Here is a 26159-nt window from a genome sequence, read left to right on the forward strand (position 1 = left end):
AGTCAGATTTTTCTCTGCATTTTTTTGCATCTGTAGCACCCAAAGCAGCAAGCTGTTGTTTTAGCTTTAGCAGAGCTTGCCTCATCAGCAATGGGAATTGCAGCAGCGGAAACTTCAGCCAAGGCCCCGGCATCACGCGCTCACATAGTGCCTTTGGTTCACGGCTGCTGAGATTTTTGTGTGCGCTCCAGGAGGTTGGTAATTCTGTAGCTCTGATCTCAAAGAGATATAAATAGAAAGAAGCAGAACTGGAAAGCCCAGGAACTACTGGACATCTTTGTGATGTTGCTTTTGATGGAGGTGTGATTAGCTCACTTGATTGATTTGTGTGCCGAACGCTTTGCACTTCTGACTCTGCAACATCTGGCATTGCCTGTTCTGTACGCTGTGTTCTTTCCCCCCCAAGAAGGTGCAAGATGTATTTTTAAATCTGACTGTAGGTTAATTCAAACTTGGGAGACGGGAAGAATTTTATCAATACTTTTTTTTAAGCTGAAGAATGTAATAAGCGCTATATTATTCACAGCACCTGGTGGAAGCGTACTTACATCTGAGGTTTCGTGGCAAACTGTTGTGCTGGCATCAGGTTGAAAGGGTGTGATGCTATAGCAGCGTTACAACGACATATCTCCAGAGCTCTCTCTTTCTGCATTTGTCTTCCCCAGCAATTGCTAGTAGTGACTGTTGAAGGAGGAAGCGTTGTTTAGCAAAAAAACATAAAACTCCATTACTGCATGGAATAGACATTTACAACAGTCATCTTTGAGGCAAGGGATCCCCCTCTGTTGCTTACCATATGATGTGCATTGCCCTCACCTTTCCAGTTGGAAGAGAACAATAAAAGTTCTTTGGGAGTGTTCGTAACCCCAGGTGGAGTACAGGGCGGAGATGTTGCTGTACGATTTACTGCAGAGAATCCTATGCTGTGTTGTAGGCAGATGGGAGACGGTAGGGGTGGGAATTACTTTTTTCTCCACTTGAATTCAATGGGAGTGTTGCTATTTGTGCCACCTCTTTTGCTGCCATAGCATTAGATTAGTGTCAAGTGAGGGACCATGGGATGAGAGAGCTTAGCATCTCGCTATACTCCCCTGATGCTGCCCAGTTCTGGCCACGGCACTGCCAGAGTCACATTGGCATCGGAGCTACTCCTGTGTGACATAGTCATGCTAACATCACAGTGGACAAGTCGCCATTCTAACCTCTCCAACTGGTATAGCATGACCTTAAGTTTGCTTTATAGGTGTTTATCTATTTAAATATTTATATGCTGCTTTCCTCCTCAATAGTGACCCAAAGTGGCTTACAATAGAAAAATACGTTAACAGATGAACAGAGGAAGGAAGAAAATGCCTAAATTTTTTTTATTGGCTGTTACTTATTTTTATTAAACAATCCTTGCATACAGGCAAGAAATTGCAGGCGTTTAAACTTGATTTCCCCCTTCTCCTGGGAATTTAACAAAAAAGCTCCCATCCCACAAAAGATCCTGATAGACATATTTTAAAATCAACCCACAAGGGGTATTATGGAGCTTTCCTGAGGAATGGCTTCATGTGGTTTAATTGAGGAACAGCAGTGGGTGGCCTTGAGAACGATTACGTCTGTTTGCTAAATTAGCTCTCAAAAACCAGTTGAGTAAAACCTGAAAATAGCTTGGATTTAACAATAACTTGTGGTGAAAGCATCTTTTTGAAGCCTGTGTCCTTATATCCAGAGGAGTTAGCCGTGTTAGTCTGTAGTAGCAAAATCAAAAAGAGTCCAGTAGCACCTTTAAGACTAACCAATTTTATTATACCATAAGCTTTCGAGAATCAAGTTCTCTTCATCAGATGCCTGATCAAAACTGGGCAGATTCATATTTAGATTTTCTGCTGTCCTCGGTGTCTGCGCTTCCTGCTTACCGAAGAATGTTGGAACAGTGAGGACAGAGTCTGTCCAGTGTTCTTTGGCCCGGGCGTCACATAGTTACATTGCTCTTCTGTGTATAGCATTATTCCCTATCTTGCTTCATGATCTCTGTTGGCCTTTTCCTATCTCTTCCTTCAAGCTCCACCTTCCTCAATTGTCAATTTATCTTCCTGGACAACTCCTAAAAATATCCTTAATTCGTTTTTAAAAAACTAGACACTGCATCAATCATTCATCCTATAGCATTCATGCAAACTAGCCTGATGTATATCATTTTTCTTCAACATAATTATTTTCGTGGGGCAGAAACTGGATGTCTCCACTTTTCTCACTGAAGTAGGAATTTTTTCATGGATGAGCAGTCAGAAATGCAACCCCCCCCCTCCATTCAGCATTGGTTCAATCCAAGAAAAGCTTTGCCACTGGATTCTGCTCATTGTGTAAGTAGCTCCCCTTCCACAACACTTGCCAGCTTTTAAATTGTTCCCTCTAGCTGTCCTGTTAAAATAAATAAATTTGATCAGCAAACAGTTAAGAGGTGATGCCCTGAAAAGCTTCAAATCCCTATTTCCATTCATGAAACTCTGTTAAAGAGTCAGGACATTGTTTCCTGTCCAGTTGGCAACCTTATATGTAAAATATATCTGACTTGGCTCATAAGATAGTCAGCAACATATTTTATTACCATTGCCACCCTCAATCACCGTACGCACTAGCAGACAAAAGCATACGTGGAGGTGTTTGGGGAGTTTTATGGCAAGATGCTTTTCCATTTCCACCCACAATTGGGTGATCGGCAGTGAAACCAGTCCCAGCAGTGTATACATCTATGCTTCTCTTCTGCCCAGGGCTTTTTTTCAGCTGGAACGTGGTGGAACGGAGTTCCGGCACCTCTTGAAAATAGTCACATGGCTGGTAGCCCCGCCCCCTGATCTCCAGACAGAAGGGAGTTGAGATTGCCCTCCGTGCCACTGGAGTGGTGCGGAGGGCAATCTAAACTCCTCTGGTTGTTGGGGGTTTTCCGGGCTGTACAGCCCGGAAAACCCCCAACAACCATCGTTCTCCGGCCGTGAAAGCCTTCGACAATACACTAAACTCCTCTGTCTGGAGATCGGGGCAGGGCCACCGGCCATGTGACCATTTTCACCAAGGGCAATTTAAACTTTAAAAAACTCCCCCCTTGTTCCAGCTGACCCAAAGTGATGTCATTGTGTGGTCCTGAGTTCCACCACCTCTTTTCCCAGAAAGGAAGCCCTGCTTCTGCCTATACATATATCTGTATCAGATTATATGTTAACATCAAGGAGGTTTTATTGTCTTTGTTTCCTGATCAGTTGTCACTGTCAGCCTCTGAACTAGGTATGCCCCTACCCCTTGTTCCAAACTGCCCTCTAAATTTACTTCTGCCAGGCAATTGAATTTTGCAAGCATGCTGACATCCAAAAACTTCTCATCTCAGTTTAGGCTACACAAACAAACCTAAGCTTATAGCAGTTCCAAATTGCTATGAGAAAAATCCAAAAACAAAATCCGGTTGATACCAGGTACGCTCAGACTGGAGGAGAGAAGATGGTGAGAACAGTGACAGTCCCCATTGCAAATACTTGGGGCCACCCTCAAACAGGGCTCAGAAATTTCAATCAGTGCAGAATGCCCAGGTGTTAACTGGATTAGGATGCAGGGAATATATCACTCCAGTCTCAGCCCGTCTACACTTGCTCCCATTCTGTTTCTGAGCACAATTCAGGGTGCTCATGCTGACATTTACTGCGCTACGTGGTCTGGAATCAACATACCTGAAGGACCACCTACTCACTCCCTTACAAATCTACCTGACCACTGCAGGCATCTTCAGAGAACTTGCTTCAGGTGTCTTTGCCGTCCAAGGTTACGCGGGTGGCAACTTGGGAGAGGGCCTTCTTAGTAGTGGCACCAAAACTCTAGAACTCTCTCCCCAGGGAGGTTTGCCTGTCCCCTTCTGTTGCTATCTTCTGCCAGCCAGTGAAGACTTTCGTTTCACTTTGCATTCCTCCAGTGGTCCCTCCTCGCTCCCCAGTGTTTGAACTGTTATTTTATCTTTTGTATTTATTTTGAATCCTGGTTTTAAATTGTTTTAATGGTACATTTATATGTTCGTTTTAATGGCTTTTAAGAAGAAATCATAATTTGTATATTATAAATTAATTAGCTGCCTTGGTGGCCCTTTGAGAGCAGAAAGGTTTGTTGTTAATAACAATAACAACGACTTATAATAAGACAGAAAGACTTATATTAGCCATACAAGAGCAGGCATTAAGAACAGATTGCATGAATGAAAATTGAAAAGGCCACAAATGACAGTAAGTGTAGTTTATTTAATGAAGCGGATGAAACAGTTGACTATCACACCAGTGAGTGCAGTAAGATCACACAAACGGACTATAAAAACTGCTATAATAAAGTAGCTGCAATGCTGTACTGGAATTATGCAAAAAGTACAAGCTACCATCTGAAAAATATTAGTTGGAACATGTGCCCAAGAAAGTTAAGATCTTGTAGAATTTCATAATCCAAACAGATAACAATTTAGAACATAATACTTCAGGTATTACTGTGGTTGAACGGAAGGGCACAGTGATTGATGTGGCAATCCCAGGTGACAGTCAAATTGAAGAAAAAGAGATTGAAAAGACAGCAACATTATCAAGATCTAAGATGTGAAATTCAGCATCTCTGGGAGAAACATACAACAGTTGTACCACTAGTGATAGACGCTCTAGGTGCGATTCCAAAAGGACTAACTAAACATCTAAGTGATATTGGCATAGGTGGTGCAGCAGTTGCAAACAATTAACGTTACTTGGAACATGCCACATACTAAGGCAATGCCTCACTGACTCCTATATTCTTAGATAAAATCTGAGTTGGTGAAGGACCAAAAAATTCCAGCCCAAAATCTAGTGGACCATGATAACATTACCAAACAACAATAACATAACAATAACAACAATAATAATTTAAAAACGGGGATTAATCAGATGTCTTTCTGTCATCACTCAGGTGCCTTAAAAGGCTGAGAAAAGAGGAAAAAACATGGTCCTTATATTAACAGTATTACATTTTAATTTGATGCACCAGGTAAAGAGGCAAGTGGCATCCAAATTAGTAACATTACCTAGCCTGCACAGATTTCCTCCAGGACAGGTTTCTCTAGTTGAAGCATTTTTCTCTTTACCAGATAAATTCTAGCCCCTCCCCAGACTGCACATTGCCCCCCACCAAACGTCAAAACAAAAGGCATGTAATGCCATTTATTAGGAACAACCAAAACAGTGTGCAAGCTTTGAGAACTCCGGAACTGTTCATCAGTCTGGATGTTAAAAAGAGGGAGAAGGACAGGTGTCTGAGGCCAATGACAAATCTAAGTTCGTACATTTTTTTTTTTATATTTTTTATTTTTCATATCTACAAAACACTACACAAAACTATCACAAGGAAAAGGGAGAGGAAAGGGACAAAGGGGGGGTGGAAAAAGAAAAAGGGGGGGAATGAACTACAAACACTAAACACTACACTTCAATGTTTCCCTTCATACTGTCATAATACAAAAATAGCTCCATAAAATAATGATGGAGTGGTTAATCATACAGAGAATAAACATTTCAAATTCTGATTAAACTTTCCTCCCCCTTCTAGGTCCCGGACGCAATTCTCTCTGTGCAACTGCTGTTGCGATGCTCTCCTCCTCCCCCCCCCCCCTCCGGCTCCTCCTTTTCTTCGTTCTTGGTGCAGCAGAGTTCTGGGTTTTTATTCTCAAAATCCTTTAGTTGATCTTCTGATAATATCTTATAGGCCTGATCTTTATATCTGAACCATATTCCTTCCGGGAATAACCATTTGTACTTTATTCCATGGTCCCTCAGAAGTGCTGCAAACTTTTTATATTTAAAACGCCGTTTCCGGACTAGAAATGGAACGTCCTTCAAAATCTTGACTTTCAAACCCATAAAGTCCAAATCCGCATTGTATGAGTTATATAGGATGGTGTCCCGGATCTTTTTAGATGAAAAGTCAATAATGATCTCACGAGGCAACTGTCGCTTTGTTGCATATTTTGAAGAAGCCCGACGGACCTCCAAAATGGCGCTTTTGACCTCTTCTTTAGTCGTCCTCGCGGGTGTCGCCAGTAGTTCCGAGACCAAATCCCACAGATCCTCATTTTCCTCCTCTTTCACGTTTTGGAGACGCAAAATTGTCTGCGTTCGTTCCACCTGTAGCCCGATCAGCTGGTTCTCCACCAACTTCAGCTCCTTTTTTGTAGCCTTCACAAGTGACGCACTTTTCAGAGCAGACTTTTCTGCCCCCCCCCCCCCGCTGCTAATCTAAGTTCGTACATGATGGGCAGTAATCTGGTTTATTGTCACATGCTGCTCCTTCCTTCCTTCAATATCTTCCCCTCATGTAGCGCTCTGAGATTTGTGGTGATGCTCCATTGAAGGTACTTTGATCAACTGTTGCTTATTGTTTCCCATCCTTAAAATGAAATCCTGCCCTCAAGTCATAGTTGATTTGTGGCGACCCCCATAAAGTTTTCATGGCAAGAGACTAACAGAGGTGGTTGCCCATTGCCTGCCTCTGCAACCCTGGTCTTTGTTGGAGGTCCCTTATCCAATTACTAACCAAGGCCGACTCTGCTTAGCTTCTGGGATCTGACTACATCATGCTCTCATGGGCTATCCAGGTCAGGGTTTCCCATCCTTAACCATGGTTTAATCCTGGTTAAATATCCTAGTTACTAAAAAAAGAGAAAAAATGCAGTGCTTTAGGGTGTCATGGAATCGTCGCAGGATGCCGTCCTGTTTGTTTGTTTGTTTGTTTGTTTGTTTGTTTGTTTGTTTGTTTGTTTGTTTGTTTGTTTGTTTGTTTGTGGCAGCTGTATAGAACCACCCACCCACCCCCACCCCTTCAGTGGATGAAAAACATCCCGGGGTGTAGCAGCATCACACTGTTATTGTGAAAAATTCACCAAGGAACTATTTCATGCTCATTCCTGCATGTGTAAAGCTAGCTAGAAACAGGCTGTGCTGAGCTGGGAGCTTTAGCGGTTCGAGGAAAACAGAATGGTCTGGGGGCAAAGCTAGATGGGAATGGCCTGGGGTCCCCCCTCTTCCATTTCAACTTGCCTAGGCCAGAACTGATTACAGAATTTGGCCTGGGATTGACAGGCAGTGCAGAGGCAGACACTCAGAGCAATGGCTTGTTCTCTCTTCAGCAACTGAAGTCCCCAACAACTGTCTCTCCGAAGGTCTGTCTGTGTTGTGTCTGCCTGCCTCTTGGCTTGTCCTTTCCCTCCAGGGGAGAAGTGCAAACAGACTGCACAAAAAGAATATCTGGAAACTCTTCTAAATATATGCCATGCCTAATATTAGGCTGCATTTGTTATTTTTTTAACTTCATTAATAAGAAGCCTATTCTTGGTAATAACTAATAGCTGACTGCAATGATGTCAAAATACCTGTTTGCTGGTTAGCAAATAGTTTACACATCAGATGTATGCCTAAAGATCGTGAACAGCACACAAGCTAAACTGAGTCTGGCCTCCCTTGAAATGAACCTGTCCCACTTCCTTTTACCCCTCCTAATTCAAGGACTAAAGCAAACCTCAGGTTTGTTAAGACACTCACACGTAGATGTCGCCACAAACTGGAGTTTGAAGGCTTCCTTCTTCAATCTCAGCTCACTGCACAAGGGGGAGGAGGAGGGGAGAAATGAGAAGCCCATGAACTCAGCAATGAAACAGAAGCGTGCCCATTGGGAACAACTCCCGCTTCCACTCTGAACACTGCCCTGAACTCTTTGCTGCAGACTTTCAAAGCAAGAAATCCTGACTTTGCTATAGGCACCCAGAGGAACAAGGCCTGCTGAGAGAAATTCAGCATGGCTTCTGCAAAGGGGAGTCCTGCTTCACCAACCTTTTGGAGTTCTGTGAGGAAGTGAACAAGCATGTAGATAACGGTAACCTGGTAGACATTATGTACTTGGACTTGCAAAAGGCTCTTAACAAGGTACCTCACCAAAGATTCCTGGTTAAGCTTAGCTCTCATGAGATAAGACGAGAGGTCCTCTTATGGATTCAGCATTGGTTAAATGGCAGGAAGCAAAGAGTGGGAATGAATGGACTGTTCTCCCAATGGAGGGAAGTAAGCAGTAGGGTGGGGGGACACAAGAATCAGTATTGGAGTTGGTGCTGTTTAATTTGTTCATAAATGATCTGGAACTGGGGTGAGCAGTGTAGTGGCCAAGTTCACAGACGACACAAAATTATTCAGGGTGGTGAAAACCAAATCCAACTGTGAAGAGCTCCAGGAGGATCTCCACAAATTGGGTGAGTGGGCAACAATATCGCAAGTGAAGTTCAGTGCAGGTGCCCATTGAAACAAAAAAACCCCAACTTCCAGTATATGCGAATGGGGTCTGAACTTGCTGAGGCTGAGAAGGTCATAGTGGATAGCTCAATGAAACCGTCCGCCCAGTGTGCTGCAGCAGTGAAAAAGACAAATTCTGTGCTGAGGATTATTAGGAAAGGGATTGAAAATAAAACAGCCAATATTATAATGTCCCTGTATAGATTTATGGTGCGGCTCCATTTGGAATACAGTGTGCCGTTCTGGTCACTTTATCTCAAAAAAGATGTTGCAGAGCTGGGAAAAGTACAGAAGACGGCCACCGAGATGCTTAGGGAGCTGGAGCACCTTTCCTCTGAGGAAAGGCTGAAGAGTCAGTCTGGGACTTTTCAGTTTGGAGAAGAAATGCCTAAGGGGGTGGACCTGATAGAGGTTTATAAAATTACACATGAGGTAAAGAGAGTGGAGAGAGAGAACTTTTTCCTACCTCTCCCAAAACACTAGAACCTGAGGACACCTGATGAAGCGAATAGGCTGTAGATTCAGGACAGGCAAAAGGAAATATTTCCTGACACAACGAGTGATTAAAATGTGGACTTCGCTGCCAGAAGATGGCTCAGTGGCCACAGACAGAGACAGTTTTAAAAGCGGATTAGGCAGATTTCATGGAGGACAGGTCTATCAGCTGCTACTAGCCAGGGTGACTGAAGGGAGCCTCCACGTTCAGAGGCAGTATACCTCTGAATACCAGTGGCAGGAGGCAACATTGGCGGAGGGCCTCAGCTTCTATGCCCTGTTGTTGGCCCTCCATAGAAACTGGTTGGCCACTGTGTGAGACAGGATGTTGGGCGAGACGAAGCACTGGCCTGATCCAGAAAGGCTTTTCTGATGTTCTTATATAACAATTGTGTACAAAGTTTTCAAGGCAATTTACAGTGAAATCCTAAGTAGAGTTACTTCAGTCTAAGCCCATTGGAGCGACTCTGCTTCGGATTTCACTGTTAATGTCGTTTGTGCAACTTACTTGCTTCTTAAAGAGCAATTTACACACACGGGCCTTTGAACCAGAAGAGTGTTTTTCTTCGTTGTGCGTGTATATCTGAATAAGCAGAATTAATAGGGGACCACTTTGATGGGAGCTGTGTTTGCACAGAGAAGAATAGCTGGCATTTATATTCAGTGCAGGAACTGGAAAATTATTGAAGTCTGACATACCAAATATGTAGAAATCATTTCCCGTATTAATTTGTTCGGTGTCCCAGCTCCTGTGGCAAGACATTAAAGGAATTTAGCCTTTGTTACTCCTAACCATAGAGGTGTCAGATGCCTATACAAACAAGAGAAATACATTGCATTACAAATGTAACATCCTGTTGCCTTCGGAAGGTGTGAGTCTCTTGATATACAAAGGGAATTGTCCTTTCATAAGTACTTGAATTAACATTCAATAATTCTCGGTATATACTGAGCTTTACATCTGCATACTGCCGGGCTGTTATCATAGATTTTTGTCATACTACAAATCCAATCTCTCTTAAATGTCGTCTTTTCAACCATGAAAGTGGATAAATCATTTTCTAGAGTTAAAGCAATAGAAAGAAGAGCTTTTTAAAAAAAGAACTTATTTTAATTCTTCATAGTAGTGTGCATTTTTTTAATATAATAAGACCACAGTGATTCCAAAGCAATTTTTAATTGGAAAATGGTGCACTTGACTTCTGTTCATCTGGATTCTCTATAGCTTAGTCTCTGCTTTCAACAGCAAGGTCACCTTTTAGGCCTCATATTATCAGTTCCTAAGAAGAAAAAGTGTATTAGCTCTGTTGAAAGAGTTGGATAATGAAGGTCAAGGCCGAAAAAGGGAACGTTTCATTCCATTTACAGGAGCTGCTCTAGAAGTGTCAGTGGCGAGAACTGGAAAGCGTTCATTCCTGTAACTAGCCAGCATGGTATAGGAAAGATCGGGGCTTTTTTTCTGGGAAAAGAGGTGGTGGAACTCAGTGGGTTGCCCTCGGAGAAAATGGTCACATGGCTGGTGGCCCCGCCCCCTGATCTCCAGACAGAGGGGAGTTTAGATTGCCCTCCGCGCCATGAGCGGCGCGGAGGGCAATCTAAACTCCCCTCTGTCTGGAGATCAGGGGGCGGGGCCACCAGCCATGTGACCTTTTTCAAGAGGTTCCGGAACTCTGTTCCACCGCGTTCCAACTGAAAAAAAGCCCTGGGAAAGATGTATAATGAGATATAGGGAGTAGCTTGTTTGAGCTGGATCCTGGAGATTGGGCTTCAAATTCCCATTCATTCATGAAGCTCTGTGAACCGCACTTGTCTGGTCCCTCTCTTTCTGCCTCATTTACCTCACAGGGTGGTTGTGAGAGGGATACTAGGTACACTTACTATGCTTAGAGGCACAGACATACAAATGTGATTAATTAAATGAATAAACGGTCAAATAAACTACACACCACAGAAATTGCCGTGGGACTTACCCAACATTATTTTGTGCTTGCCATTAAGTTCTCAGCTGAGTCCTGGATATTGCTGTACACTTTCTGGTAAAATTCACAGCTAATTTAAGGCCCTATTGACCTGCACAGTAGGATTTTATATTGCTGTCATTGGTAAAATGTATATATGGTAAGAAACAGGCTGCAATTGCTTTAAAAATATTTAAATTCTCCAGGCTTTTGGCAGTGGCTTTGGGAAGTCCCTATAAGCTGCATAGATAGATAGCTCTTCAGCTGTGGGTAGCTTGCCCGTTGCTGGAGAGCAGCTCCCACAGTACCTAGAAGACCCAGAAAAAGAAAGACTCGCTCATGATGCTCAGAGGCCTAGGAAGGCTCTCTGTGTAAACGGAACTGGAACCAGGCCTGCCTCTTGCTGGGGGAAGGGGCAGGAAGCAAATTTAACATATTAACAGGAAATGTATTTATATTATATATGCATAATGCTTTAGTAGCTTGGGGTATTTTTAATTATGTAGAAGTGGCTTTCATGAAATAACAGGTTAGTAACCCCTGCCAATAAGCTCTCCCCATTTAAACTCTTTCGCCACCTTTTCTCTTTCCAAACATTTTGTAATGACTAATAAGTGTACGGGAGACCTAAAGTAAAAGAAAACATTGGCGCGCTCTAAAGTTTGCTGAACCGAACGCATCATGTTTTTAACTGCCTGCCATGCCATCCTTCGTTTAAGTGGTAATGCATTAAAAGTGTACAGAATATGCAGTCATTCAGTCTGGCCTGGCCATAATGAGTCATTCGCTGCATAATGTTACTGTCGCTTTCTGAAAATATGCCAGCCGTCATTGAACGATGCTGTCGAACAGATTCGTTTGGTATGTCAGGAAGGCAAAGTTCACTCATAACTTTGATTGAAACCTTATTCCTCTAGTGACAAATTCCATTTTTGCATACTGTGCCCAAGCACATTGATTGTGTCATACGCTTTTGTGAGCCAGAGGCCACATTGCCAAAGCCACGAAGCGTCACCCTAGGCAGTTGGCTCACACACCACAAACATGGGTCTAATGAGGAATATCAGATTGGCTATTACAGTGACATCTGTGGAGCGATGTAGGGCTGTGTACAAGACAACTTGGTCTTTGGGGATGACAGAAATTGGTAGCTGTTCTGTTGAGCTGATAATTTTTTCCCCTGAAAATTTTTTAAAAAAAATTGTTAACAAGAAAAATGGAATTCCTTGAGGGATCTGAAGGGAGGGTAAAGTTTACTGTTAGACAAGAAGGCATCATAGCGGTATAACCAAAAATGCAGGACACATTGTGTAAATGATGGAGACTTTCAAGGGTCACCTGTATAAGTGAATAAATTACATCCAAGCCTGAGGCACCCTGACCTGGATAGCCCAGGCTAGCCTGATCTCCTCAGATCTTGGATGCTAAGCAGGGTTGGCCTTAGTTAGTACTTGGATGAGAGACCACCAAAGAAGTTTGGGATTGTTACACTGAGGGAGGCAGTGGCAAATCACCACAGGAGTTGCCATAACTACAGCTTGACAGCACTTTCCACCACCACAAGTCTGAGGTAATTGAAATGTGTGAGATGGTGCCCAGTTCTTATTGTTACTTTTCTGATCTTCCTTCCCCAGCTCTGCTTTGTGATGTTTTGGACTCCAAACGTGTCCGAGAAGATATTAGTTGACATAATTGGAGTGGATTTTGCCTTTGCGGAGCTCTGTGTCATTCCTTTGCGAATCTTCTCCTTCTTCCCAGTTCCAGGTATGGGGGAAATGTGGGGCAAGGAAAATTGTAGGCCAAAAGATTATAGCACGTTCTACTTACTTCTCCCTGCTCTACAGAGTTATCTGTTAAAGTTCCTCTGGAGAGAACGCTGTGACTTCATGATAGTTCCCTCAAAAGATGCCAGTGCTTTAATGGAAAATGAAGCCAATTTGATTGTTGCCGTCCTGTAGTTCAGAGAATTGGAACTTGGCTTACACATCACACTTCATTTTGTGGCCAGACATTACTCTGAACATCATGCTGTCTAAAAGCTTAGCCTAGGGTGTTCACATCTCACAAATGTTACTGATTTCATTGCACTGAACCATTGATAACAACCCCTGGTGAACTTTGTCATGCAAACCATGAACTTTTCCAGGAACTTCTAAGTGTATGTTATCTGAGGACTACAGGGACCCTGATACAGGTGTGTTTTGAGAGCTCAAATTATTCTCTACCACAGACCTAAGATGCGACCAAGCTCTCATTGTCAGACGAGACTCTCCTAGACTGGTATCTGATGGTTGTTCCCATGTTCTTTTTACAGTCACAGTAAGGGCACACTTGACAGGATGGCTGATGACCCTAAAGAAGACTTTTGTGCTGGCCCCAAGCTCTGTGTTACGGATCATCGTTCTCATCACCAGCCTGGTAGTGCTACCTTACATGGGGTAAGCTTCCCTCCTCTTTCTCTTCCATTTTTCCTGGTATTCCAACACATACCTGTTTCCCAATACATAACATAAAACAACGTTATCATCGTGGCTCTGTTTTGCAAGTGATGTGTACATCCTCTATTTTGTGACAGATGGGAGGAGAGGAGAAAGTTTTCAGTACTCTAATTTATTAATGAAAAACTTTAACACAACCTATGAAACCTGCATTCATATACAATTTACAATACATGATAGATATTCTATTATACTGTAATTCAGGCTGTAATTCTAAGCACACGTATTTGTTTACTTACTTTATTTATTTATTTATACCTTGCCTTTCTTCCCAGTGGGGACCCAAAGCAGTTCACATCATTCTCCCATTCTTCATTTTATTCTCACAACAACCCTATAAAGAAGAAGGTTAGGCGGAGTGTGTGGCTGGCCCAAGGAAGAGTGGGAATTCGAACCTGGGTCTTCCAGATCCTAGTCTGACACTCTAACCGCTGCACCACACTGATCAGAGTGAACTCAGAGGGGCTTAAAACTGACTAAGCGTGGTTATGATTGTGCCACATGCTGCCAAACGTCACATTTGATGCAAATGTGGCAATTTGCCCCTTCCAAAGCGAGCCACAATGGGATCCGAGTTCTGCAGTTTGAATAGGAACTGCACCCTTCCAGATAGTTTGCAACTGGGGCCCAGTCCCAGTTGTAGTTCTGAAGCTGGCCATTGTTCAATTAAGTTGTCACATCGACTTCCTTGCCTTTTGACCTTATGGTCTTTCCTTCTCCACTCATCACATATATATTTTTTTAAATAATCTTTGACCGTTCAAAGTTGAGTCAACTTAGCGAACTCAGCCAAAGGTTCCATTCCATCGCCCATACTTGACCATTACACTGCCGTAAACATGTATGGTGGGAATATTAGCCTGATCCATTTGTTTGTGTTTTTTCTCCCTGGAGAGGATGCTATGCAAGTTTTGCTATGCAAGAGGGCGGGTGGGTGGCTGTCTATTGCTTACATAGGTCCTTGCAGAAAGCATTGGGAGATAGCTCTGGCACCATGACTGATATTGTACCTAGCATTACTTTTTCGGAAGACAGAGAACAATTGAAAACACATCCTTTTACATCAGCTAATTGCTTTAGTGCTAAATAGCTTTTGATTTTTCAATAATCTCTAGGGCATTAGTTCTGTTTTCCTCAGGCTTTCACTAATAGCATGCCACCACATTTCAAGACATTTAATTCATACTTTGATTTCAAAATAGTGGGGGGGGTCTTTTTTTTGGTTCCCAACTAGTAGCGTCATTCTAATTACAGCAGTAACTGAGGTATAAACAATAATTTGAAATCAATAAAATGTGAAATTTGGCCCTCGACCCACCTCTTTCGTTTTTGGTCCCTTAGCCCTTCCATATCCCATAGGCTCCTTTCTCCTCTTTTCTGAGGGCCAGGTCAGCCTTTTTCTTCTCTCACTGTGTGGGTGTCCTGATGTGAAACAAGGTACCCACAGGGGTCATCTAGTCCAGCCCCCTGCATAGTGCAGGAAATTCACTGCTGTCTCCCCCTTTCACCTTCCCCAGTGACCCCTGTTCTATGCCCAGAGGAAAGCAAATAATCTCCTGGCCAATCTGGCCTGGAGGAAAATTCTGTCCTGACCCCAAAGTGGTGATTGACATTATCCTGAGCATATAAGAACTGGCCACAAGAGCCTAGCACTGCCTCATCCCTTCATGCCTTCCCTCTTCTGATTGATGTACAATCACATTAAGTCAGAGAATGATCTTAGCTGTCACGTGGCCATCCAGCCTCTTCTTAAATACCTCCAAGGAAGGAGAGCTCCCCACCTCCCAAGGAAGGCTGTTCTACTGAGAAACTGCTCTAACTGTCAGGAAGTTCTTCCTAATGTTTAGCTGAAGACTTTTTCGCTTTAATTTTAACCCTCTGTTTCTGGTCCGACCTTCTGGGGCAACAGAAAGCAACTTTGCTGCATCTTCTGTGTGACAGCCCTACAAATACTTGGAGAGGGCTATCATCACCTCTCAGTTGTCTCCTCTCCAGGCTAAACATTCCCCGCTCTTTCAACCTTTCCGTATAGGACTTGATCTCCAGACCCCTCACCATCTTCGTTGCCTCCCTTTGAACATGTTTCAGCTTGTCAACATCCTTCTTAAACTGTGGTGCCCAAAACTGAACACAGTACTCCAAGTGAAGTCTGTATTAAGAGCGGAGAGCCAACACTCTTTGAAATCAGAACTAATGCTAATGAGGGAGAAGGGGTCACCACAGGCATCAGATGGCTAGTTTTTAGTCTGCTGTAACTACAGTGCTTACTAATCCTTTTCAGTTGTTATGTTTTGCCATGTGTTTTATCCTCTACCCACCTGTAGGCTGGCAGCCAGCTGGAGACTTACTGGCATGGCGGGGCATGGCGGGGCTTTGTCGTCTCCATAGTCACCAATTGATGTCACCATACTGGGGGAGCATTCTAGCATTCACCCCAAACTCTGTGGTTTTACCATGGACTTTTGAGTGAATGCCAGATTGTCACCACTGCAGTGGTTGTGCTGGAAGTGATGGGTTGTGCTGGAAGTGATGTCACTGTGGCAGTGGTGATTTCCTCCTACCAACCCACTGAGTAGCAGTGGGTGAAAATGGCTGCCAGTGGGTGATCTCTTACCAATCTAGGAGACTTGGCGACCCCACCCACCCACCCCCAATTTTCCACAGTTCTGGTTTGCATGTGCTAAAGCTGAAAACGTGTGTTCCGCCTTTCACACAAAATAGTGGTTGTGGGGAGATTGTGTGTAGCATGTACTTCTAATGTGCACAGTTGCCAGACTGCCACTACACATGACCATAACATTATGTTGTTTTAATAACTATGACATTTATGACTATTTTTATCATTTTTAAAGCCTTGGTTGTAGCAGCACAGTTATTAAGGTTAATAGAGGATCGTCTGTTTCCCCTTTGATATTGTTAGTGTCCATGGTGCCACCCTAGGAGTTGGATCCCTTCTGGCCGGCTTTGTAGGAGAATCTACCATGGTAGCAATAGCAGCTTGTTACGTATATCAGAAACAGGTAAGTAACAACTTGCGTAGAGAAGTTAGCTCCGTATCCTTTTTGTCTAACTGTTGCTTGCTGAAGATAAGGAACATCTCTCTTGAATGTCAGGAACCACTCACGGGAGGCCTGTTTTTTATTAGGCCTTTATTTTATTCCTGTTTAATTGATTGTTTTCTCATATGGATATATTTCATTGTTGCCTGTAGCCATTGGTAACTCCTTTGAGAGCTTTTGCTAGGAAGTGATGTGTACATTTAATAAATAAATGAACATACAATAACAGCTGGAATTTCTTTTCCATATCTGAGGCAGTTTGATCCATAAATCAGTAGGGTTTTTTTCTCCTTTTTGTTCACTGTTATTTTTTCACTTGGACATTTCAGTGTTCAATAATCTTACAAACTGAACCGAATTATTTGAATTTAAGTCAAGAAGGACTGTAAAAAGTGCTGTTTCTGCATATTTGAATCGGTTCATGTGTTTATATGTACAGTGCTATACCTCAGCTTACTGAGGGAAGAGTCAGTTAAGGGATTGACTTCTAAGAGCCAAGCTACAAGTGGCCTACACTTACAGCCTGGCCCTAAGCCGTAATGTAATGTAGGTCACAGATTGATATGATCCTACTTCCTCTCAGGAAGTAGCAACTAAAGTAAGGGGTCTGAGTCATAGAAAAGGGATTACTCTGAGAGGAAGGGAGCAGGTATCAGAGGCAAGCCTGGATGTTCTGAATGGCAGTACAAAGTGCTGCCACGTGTGTGTGAGTGTGTGTGTGTGTAACTAGTGTGTAACTAGTGTGTAACTAGTGTGTAACTAGTTTCCCCTCCTGTGAAGTACAGTAAATGAAGTATGTCTGGACATACTTCTGATGTGATAAACCTGTGTTTGGGTTGTACAGTTCAAGGTATAGGAAAGGTTCACATGATCGAACGGTTCGCCAAACAAATCAAATGAAAAGTAACTCCACACATACTGCTCGAGAAGAAGGGTTCTGGCTTAGCTTTCTCCCTGACATTTAGTGTTTCTGTGTGCATTTAATGTTTTGTGTGAGCAGGATTAGGCTGTTTGAGCTGTGGTCCAAAATGGTACAGCATGGAGTCTGGTTTACTGTCACAGAGAGAACTAGTTCTAAGAGTTACTGGGAGTCATAGGCCGTTTCCACACGTCCTTAAAGGGACGACCCACTCACTGAACACGGGAAGCTTTTCCACTTGACTCCAGATGTCTCCGTTTTCAAAACGGTTTTAGGCTATTTGGCTTCCATTTTTTTGGCACCTTTTCTAACACCACGGGCAAGTGCAGTTCCAAAAAAAGGCGCCGAAAAAGCAGAAGCCAAACAGCCAGCAATCATTTTGAAAATGAAGACATCTGGAGTGAAGTGGAAAAGCTGCCCGCATTCAGTGAGTGGGCCGACCTTTTAAGAACGTGCAAAAAGGGTCATAGTTTCCTCAATTAAAATCCAGCAAGAGTGCTAGCTGTCTGCCACAATGCTCTTTTTCTCCCTAACCTAGAAAAAGAAGAGGAATGATAATGAAACGGCGACAGAAGGTGAAGACTCAGCCATGACTGACATGCCTCAGACTGAGGAAATGACGGACATCGTAGAAATGAGAGAAGAGAATGAGTAATGGATTAGGGGTTGACTGTTCTCTGTAGGACAACTGGAAGCATCTTTCTTCTCTCATACTTTCTTTTTTTATTTTTAATAAAGAGGCCTTGATTCCAAAGGTTTCAGATAATGAATTCCCTAGCATACCAAGTATGCTGGCATGGATGAGGGACTTAAAGGAACAGTCTCTGCTTTTTCTCCTTCAACTGAATTTCTTCTCTCACTCCATGCAAACTCAAAAGACGTGGCTGCTACGCAGTAGAGGAAACCTTCTTTCTTGGACAGTTTCCATTTATCAACCAAAGTCATGCTGTTTATTCATGGACTCTGCTGCCGTCCTCTTAACTTCCTTGATGCTTTCCCTCCCCCCCCCACCCGACACACACACTTCCTTTTTTTAATTAATGAAATATTGAAAATGCACCATTTGATTTATTTGCTTGAAAATGACTTTGCTCTATTGACATGTATCACGGTGGACTCTTGAGTTGGGCTTTCTCATCATTCAATATGATATACTGTATACTTCTACAGAAAAAGGTACTGGGGAAAGGAGTCAAGAGAAAAGTAAATAATAGACATAATACATTAAATAGACCGTGATAAATACAAGTCAAGTCTTTCTGTTTAGAGTTCACCGTATCACCTGAGATACAGAACAGTCTTTGGTTTCTCAACTGTGAACCGTTGTCTGTACTACACTAAACTTATAACTGTTTTCTAAAGAATATTATGAGTGTTTAAACTGGAAGTTTTATATAGAATATTAGTGTCCCATCTGAAGGTCTTTCTGGAAGAGCCTTTTGTTTCCCTGCTCAGTGGAGTGCACAGTACTGCAGTTGAGAAATGGTGTAAGAAATTGCTTCCAAGATTATTTCCTAAAGGGAAGAGGACAAAAGAAACCCCACCAATATTTAAACCAAAGTTCTAATCCAGTGTTTTGAAAGTGTGGCTGTTTGTACTGTCTATTCAAAAATATACTTGCTAATTTATACAGAGAATATCATGGTATATCCCTTTGATGTAGAGAATTTGGGACAGGACTATTGCTTCAACACTTCTCCCACACTGAATAATATGAATGATTCGAAGCCTACAATAGAGGCATGCTTTTCAAAAGCAAAGATCCTTCAATGCCATATAAAGGGGATCTGCAGAGGTATTGATCAAAGGAATAAGTGCTTCATGCCTCACTCATTAATCTGACTGAACATGGCATGTCTACAGGGTCTGCACTTTGATGACTGAATGCCCTTCTGCATCAGAGTTGCCCACGGTTCATGTATGCACAGGGATTCAGCCTTCACTGGGCTGTCAACCATAGGTACGACTGTAGGACCTATACAGGTTACAGTTTACACAACTGGCTTCCGATAATTGGTGTGGGAAAGGTATCTGCCCTTTCTTGAGATCTTCCCATACTTCTGGTGCGTGCTGCAGTGCTGAATCTAGAACACCGGAAGAAGCCATGCATGTGTGCTCTTAAAAGGGGCCAGTTGGTATATCAGTAGCCATATAGGGGCTGGCTATGGCCATGTGACAGGATGTCATTTTAATCCTAGAGGAAATGACTTGAAATAAAATATTTCAAGGTTTCTTTAGCCAAATTATATTTTTCTATACGCTTTAGAATGGTGAAAATTATTTTATTTAATTTTGCACAAATCCATTTTCTAGATTTCTGGAGTCAAGTAGCTTAGAATAGATGAAATCTTTAAAAAAATTGCAATCCTATATCAATATATGTGTATATATACACATGTAAGTGTATAAATATATATATTGTATATTATGTGTAATTTATTTTAGGCTGCAGTAAATTTCTTATTTTTTCCAAAGCTCAGTAAAGAATTTCTAATACCATACAAGGTTTGCTTGTGTGCTGAAACTCTAAAAGAAGTGTACTATTACTGGTTAATGTTACATCTCTGCAAAATTGATATTCAGTTTTGCACATGCACAAATGCAGTAATAAAATAATAGGATGAATAGATTCTCAAAGGACAAGGATTGTGAATGTTGGTTTAGGTTAGAGATCAGCACCTACAGGCCCCAGAGCCAAATCTGGTTCTTTGGGAATGCCAGCAGGACTCTGGGCTAACTCCAGATTTTGTGAGCCCTGGACAAGATACACTTCAGTGGGCCCTACTCTCCTTGATGCCACCGGCCCGCGCTCCCTTGCCCTCCCCCATCCTTGCAAGTGTGTAACCAAGGTGGACCAGAGGTACCACTTTCCTGAATTTGGATAAGGAGGGAGGAGTTAGTGCTGTTACCACCAGGTGGCAGTGTGGTGCAGCACCAAAGATGATGCCGCCGCCCCTTCCCCGCCACCCAATCTTACCATCCCGAGAACAGGGGCAGGTTGCAGTGGTCTCTGCAGCATTGCACTTGGTCAGGAGTTGGCAGCAAGTCCTCACTGAAAAGTACCCAGCCATGTCCCCTCCAGATGCCAAATCCAAGGTAAGAGTGGTGTGTATGAAGTTGTAGTGACAATGGCGTTTCTCAGTGTCCCACCATGGTAAAAAAGGGGGGGCATACCTCTCTCCCCTCCAGCTTTGACTCAAAATGGTCTAAAACTAGTCACTGAATTGTAGAGGGGGAGATCCAAATACTGGAAATGTCACATGATAGAAGCAAAGGAGAGGATACTGATCCAAAGCTTTCAGTGCTGTTTTCTGCTTATTACAGAATTACACAGAGGAAAATCAATACTGTATAGTATATATTCTGTGATCACATACATCTGATTATGTATGTACTGTAATAACTTTCTCTCTGTGTGTGGAAGCGTGCACACTCGGAGACCTCAACAAATGTTGCTCGTTTTTCTGCATTATGGCAACATGGAATTCTCTAATATTAGCAAGCTCTAAACTTACATTTCTTTCGAAACGAGTAGTTTTATTGTGATGTTTCTTCTGGTACATCTTTAGAAATGTAGGCTGCAGTATATTTATTTGGGCTTAGAGCCATAAAAAAAAAAAATCAAAACTCCAGTTTTTTCAGTGCTTCTTTCTTAGCTAGGTGGAGGGATTAATAGCAACTTTCTGGTGACCGAGATGGCTGAAATAATGAGGATTATGTCCTTATGACTGCAGCTTGAAATGCTATCATATTTTTTAAAAGGATGCTTAATTCCATGCAGATACTATGTCTTTATTGATAATAGGTTGGATCTAGCGAGCTTTTCACTCTATCTTGCTTGATTTACTTCCTTACTATATACAGACCCATCCCACATGCCTTTTGTTCATGCAGGCCCCAGAGGCCCAGCATAGCTTTTTTTGTGATCCTAGGGGAGCCTTTCCGCCTCCCCTCTTTCTGTGGTGTATAAGCTAGTTGGATCTAACCCAGTGAACAAAAATCAAGATACACCAGAGTCTGGCCACTTTTGCTGTAGATGCTTTAAATCGCACAAATGGTGGCTTGCAAATCATAGAATATTTTAAATCTTTTTTATTTTTCAGTAAACTATGCATATTCTGACCGAGCGCAAATTTACTAAACAAGTGTACACCTTTTTTTGGAATTTAAAAACCAATATTTGCAAAGCGACTACATCCCTACAGCTCAGGTAACATGCAGGCGTTTTCTGAATAAATACCCTAATCTGAATTTTTATTTCTATAAATTACTGTGGACTATCTAGAATAATATACATTATCTTACCAAGCAAAACCACGTTTCTTTTGGTTTGTCTCTAAACAATCCCTTGGTGAACCCGTATGGGCCTGATTCAGCTAATATGTATCACTGTCTCTTAATTCAGACAATCACTCCAGTTAACCAACAATAGAAGTAATGCTCAGAGAATATAAAGAGAATGATGGTACTTTACAGATAGCTTAATTTTTTAAAAAGAAATTGCTGTAACATCTGATGGGCTAGCCTCATTTAAATGAAAGGTGCATGAGGCACAAAGCTATTTTGTGCTCTGCCATTTAAATATGCAAACTGTGCAAATATATAATACACGGAGAATGCTAGGGGTAAATCAGTTCTTGCAGCTTTACGGGACAGTGTTTCCTTGCTTCCTAAATTCTTTGACACACAAAGAAAAACCTCAATTTTTACTGTATCAAACAATGGGGTTGAATGAATTTATTTATCTCAGTTCACGACCAGCTTTAAACTAGTAAAATAAGACATTCCCTTATTTGGTAAGAATTATACAAGTTAAAACTTCAGTTAAAATAGTACAAATATAAATATAAATGGGTTTGATCGAGGAGATATTGCAAGAGCCTGCTTCTCGTTGAAACAAGGAAGTGGATGCGCAGAGGCTTAAAGAGTCTGTTGAGCTGTAATCCTAGGTACACATTTGCCAGCAGTCACAGTCAGTGTAGTGTTACAAGTGCTTTCATGTTTGATAATAACAGCATTTGTTTTTTCTGCGATTGTGCCAGCTTATCCCCACAATAAGCGATGTCCTTAAATATTCAACTCAAGGTATGGGGAGCCATGTCTGCATGCATCCTACGGCAAGTCCTCTCACCATGTTTACTTCTGCCCAAGAGGGTTCTTTGACCCTCATGAGTGATTGAGAGCCAAGAGAAGCACACAGAAAACCCAAAGAGTCCTGGTGCTCAAGTCCTCCGGCAGTTCTTTGGAACCTAGCCATGTGAAAATGAGCAGAAGGTGTCCTCATTGACTGCTGCTCCCGGACAAATAGGGCCAAGCTACAAGTGATGCCTGACACAGGTTGGACACTTGTCAGCTTCCCTCAAGTTTTGATGGGAAATGTAGGCATCCTGGTCTTGCAGCTTGACCCTCCAACTGCTGTCCAATGGACTTTTCAACTGTCACTTGTCCAACATTCAGCCAAGCTGCCTACATTTCCCATCAAAACTTGAGGGAAGCTAACAAGTGTCCAACCTGTGTCATTCGTCACTTGTAGCTTGGCCCATAGTCATTGTGTTTAGGGTCATGCTTCATGCTATGCTTTTGTTGAGGATAACATGAGCTCCTGATTCAGTCCCCTAATTATTTGCATGGACCAATCAACTGGATGCAGGACTTTGTTGCAGGTCTTCCTGTTTGTGATGTCACTCCTGTAGGGACATTCTTACCAATGCAACCGTTGCTATTGGGGCGGGGCTGTGGTTCAGGGGTATATGTGTAAAGGTCTAGGGTTCAACCTTTGGCATCTCCAATTAAAAGGAGAAGGTGGCAGGTGAAGTGAAACACCTTTTTCTGAGACCACAAAAAGCTGTTCCCAGCCTGAGTAGATAATACTGACATGGATAGACCAAGGGTCTGATTCATTATAAGGCAATTTTATATGCTTGCGTGTATGTGTCGTCCAAAGATGGACCATCTTCTAAATCAGCCTAAATCCAAATACTCTTGTTTAACAGACTGATGAGTCAAACTTGCTTTTTAGTCAAATGGGGTATCCTAAGAGAAACTTCACTTTAACTGTTTGTAGGCAAAACCAAAAGGGAAGCTATATGTATTGCCAGTGGAAGGCAGATATAAACTGACAGTGACGCTTGGGTGGAAAGCTGAGAATTCTTAAAACTCTCCATTTCTACATTTTGAAAGATGCAGGCTTGCTGGAAAACAAGCAAATTCAGATTTAAACCCCTCACCGTCCCCAGTATGTTGCAAACAGTAGTGCTTCATGAGGGTCTCTGAACCAGCAGGTACTTTGGCTACGACTGAGATGCTAGATTTGACAAAGTTCTGTTCTAGCCAAGCTAACTGAGAAGCAAGCATATTCCCCCCCCCCCTTTGCTTTGAAACTAACAGGTGCCAAGCATGATATTCAAAATCCAAGAATAAAGGGGGGGGGGAGATTTTTAGGGTTTGTGATTTGACAACATACAACCGAACTCTTACAGGCAGCTTGGAATTTAGAAAGAAACAGTCTCAGATTTACTGGTTGATAGACAACAATTCTGTGCCTTTCCCCAATGATTCCATCCTGCCCTAAAACATTTTGAAACTATGGCTCAATATTGGACTTATTAAGGGAGAAACAGCTATAACAAAGGAGCTGTCTTGTATCAGGGGAAGGCTCTTACTGCAGGAGGTAAGCAGAATGTCTCTGCCAGCAGAACAAATTTACAGTATCTAGCCTAATGGTTCTGACAAATATTTCATTATCAACCCCTTTCAAAGTTTCCCTAATAGGTCAATTCCTTTCCCAGCCCACCATTCTCCAAATTTGTTTCTTTATGGTGATACCATAGGAAGATAATTTCCTAGTGTCCTCTGTTCATTCATTTAGAATAAAGAATCAGGTTTGCCATTGTGGGAATGTGCGCATGAAGGAAGCACACTGATACGTCCAATGGCATGGTTCAACCCATGTGAACATTGCACTGCCTCACAAGGAGAATTTGTGGTGACCAACTGCTACCTTCATACACACTCATTGGTGGGTATGGAACTGCTCCATCAAGATGTGGTTCTCAAGAAACTAGATAAGCATGAATTGTCCCTAAGACCGCTAAATAGTGGTAAAATCTTAACTCTGTTATTCTACTTGGGTAGACAGAAGGCAAACAAAGATGAAAACATTTTTAACCTAGTGATCTGATTTCGTCCCAAGTCATTTGCCACCTGTGAGAAGAAAGTTGCAGCCCAATTGTATTGAAGATCTTAAACTACAAGCAGATTTAACTGACTTAAATTATTAACAGCAGAGTTTAGCCAGGATGTAGAATAGACCATTTGTTGGCCCTTCAAATCAATAGGTTGGCCATGAGGTAAAACAAGAAGCCGGAGATGGACTATTTGTCTGATCCAGCAGAGCGCCCTCTTACGTTCGTAGTCTACTACCGTATAATAAAACTAAGAAAAGGACAAAATGATGTTTGTTCATTAGACTCGTTAATTAACTCTCTCCTTGGTGGCATATGTTACCTGAGAAACCTAATTTTCATCACCAAGCAGAAGTCACATCATTTAAAAAAACCATAATGTTCACTCATTTTAAACATTCTACGACTGCAGCTGCTCCACAATGGAAACAATAGTTATGAGATAATTGTGTATACAGAGTGGGAAGACGTGGACTAAGAGTGAGTGAAGGTGCTAATAAGCTATGCCTTCTCTTTGCAGTGTGGGATCCTCCAACTCAGAATTGCCTATAATTTGTGATGCCTATGAGCATCCTACAAAAATTCATGGTCTGTAAAATTAGCTAGTCTTAAATGTGCAACTGTATTTTCTTAGAAAACTGATAATATGAACGCAGATCATATATATGAATGCAAGAGCGGAGGGTATTTTCAGGGTGAAACAAGTTGCCATTTCTCCCCTGAAATGTGCCCTGGCTGTTTCCCCCGCTGCCAAGCTTCTTCGCCTCTTAGAGCCACTTTGGCAATCAAAAGCTGTAAAATAAGGGCTAGGAAAATAGAGGGGTACATGATAAAGCACCCCACTCACCATCTGATCTTTCGGCAGCCCCCCAACTGGTGTTACAAGACAAACATTGGGCCACGAATCCTCTGCTAGCTTCCTAAGGTGTAGGTCCAGGATGGCTTGCTGTGCTGTTGCCATGGGGTTATTGTACATTGGCAGGAAATTTCAGCACTAGCAATGGTACTGTAGTGTCCTAAGACCCAAACTGAAACACAGAAGGAAGAAAAGCTACCTTTGTGTACACAGAAACATTCTTCATACTTCAGTGTGGGGATACATTACCAGGATAGAGATGGGAGCATTTGGCTGTGAATTGAAGAATGAAGTTCATTCTCCATCTCTCTCAAGCACTATGAAATATACGCACAAGATAATAAATTGTTTATATGGTATTTTTTATAGTTTCTCGCAACTGTCTCAAAATACAGGACCTTTGCAGGAGTTGTTTTTCCCGACTGGATAGCTCAGTATTTATTAATAGCATTGGTTGTTTCTTATCATTTATTTATTTTTCTTGGTCTTCTATTTCTTCACTTCCCTTTTGGGAAGTCTGTAAAATACTCCGTACTGGATGGCTTTCCTTAGGACAAAAAAAAAAATTGTAGTCCTTATGTTGACTGAATATCAAGTCATGCAGTGATTAAAAACTTTTAAATACCTTCTCATTGGGTGGAATTTTATTTGTAATGTCTGGCTTCATAGCTGCGAATACTGGCATGGAAATCAAAGGCAGATGCCACCCCGATCCAGCAAGGGGGAACTGGGTGTGGAAACACACAGCCACTGGGGTTGCAGACATGCATCCTTATTGCAGAGGGCTCCCCTCGAATGAGGCACCGTCTGGAGCAGCATGTCCCAATCCGAAGCCAACAGCCATTGCATAGGCAGTTGACCACAATGAGCTCTGG

The 26159-nt window shown here is 42.3% G+C and overlaps 1 protein-coding gene across 3 annotated transcripts in view; it reads left to right on the forward strand.

The window, feature by feature from the left end:
* The window catches only part of ANKH (ANKH inorganic pyrophosphate transport regulator), a 141833-nt gene extending 115921 nt beyond the window's left edge, over positions 1–25912 (forward strand). For all 3 annotated transcript variants that reach the window (XM_054984978.1, XM_054984979.1, XM_054984980.1), the window contains exons 9-12: positions 12403–12532; positions 13083–13206; positions 16187–16286; positions 17783–25912. In XM_054984978.1, the coding sequence (XP_054840953.1) occupies positions 12403–12532; positions 13083–13206; positions 16187–16286; positions 17783–17899 (471 nt within the window). In that variant the 3' untranslated portion in view covers positions 17900–25912. The remainder of the gene's footprint in view (positions 1–12402; positions 12533–13082; positions 13207–16186; positions 16287–17782) is intronic.
* The last annotated feature ends 247 nt before the right edge of the window (positions 25913–26159 follow it).

This window comes from Eublepharis macularius, chromosome 7 (genome assembly GCF_028583425.1).
Source record: "Eublepharis macularius isolate TG4126 chromosome 7, MPM_Emac_v1.0, whole genome shotgun sequence".
Classification (NCBI taxonomy): Eukaryota; Metazoa; Chordata; class Lepidosauria; order Squamata; family Eublepharidae; genus Eublepharis; species Eublepharis macularius.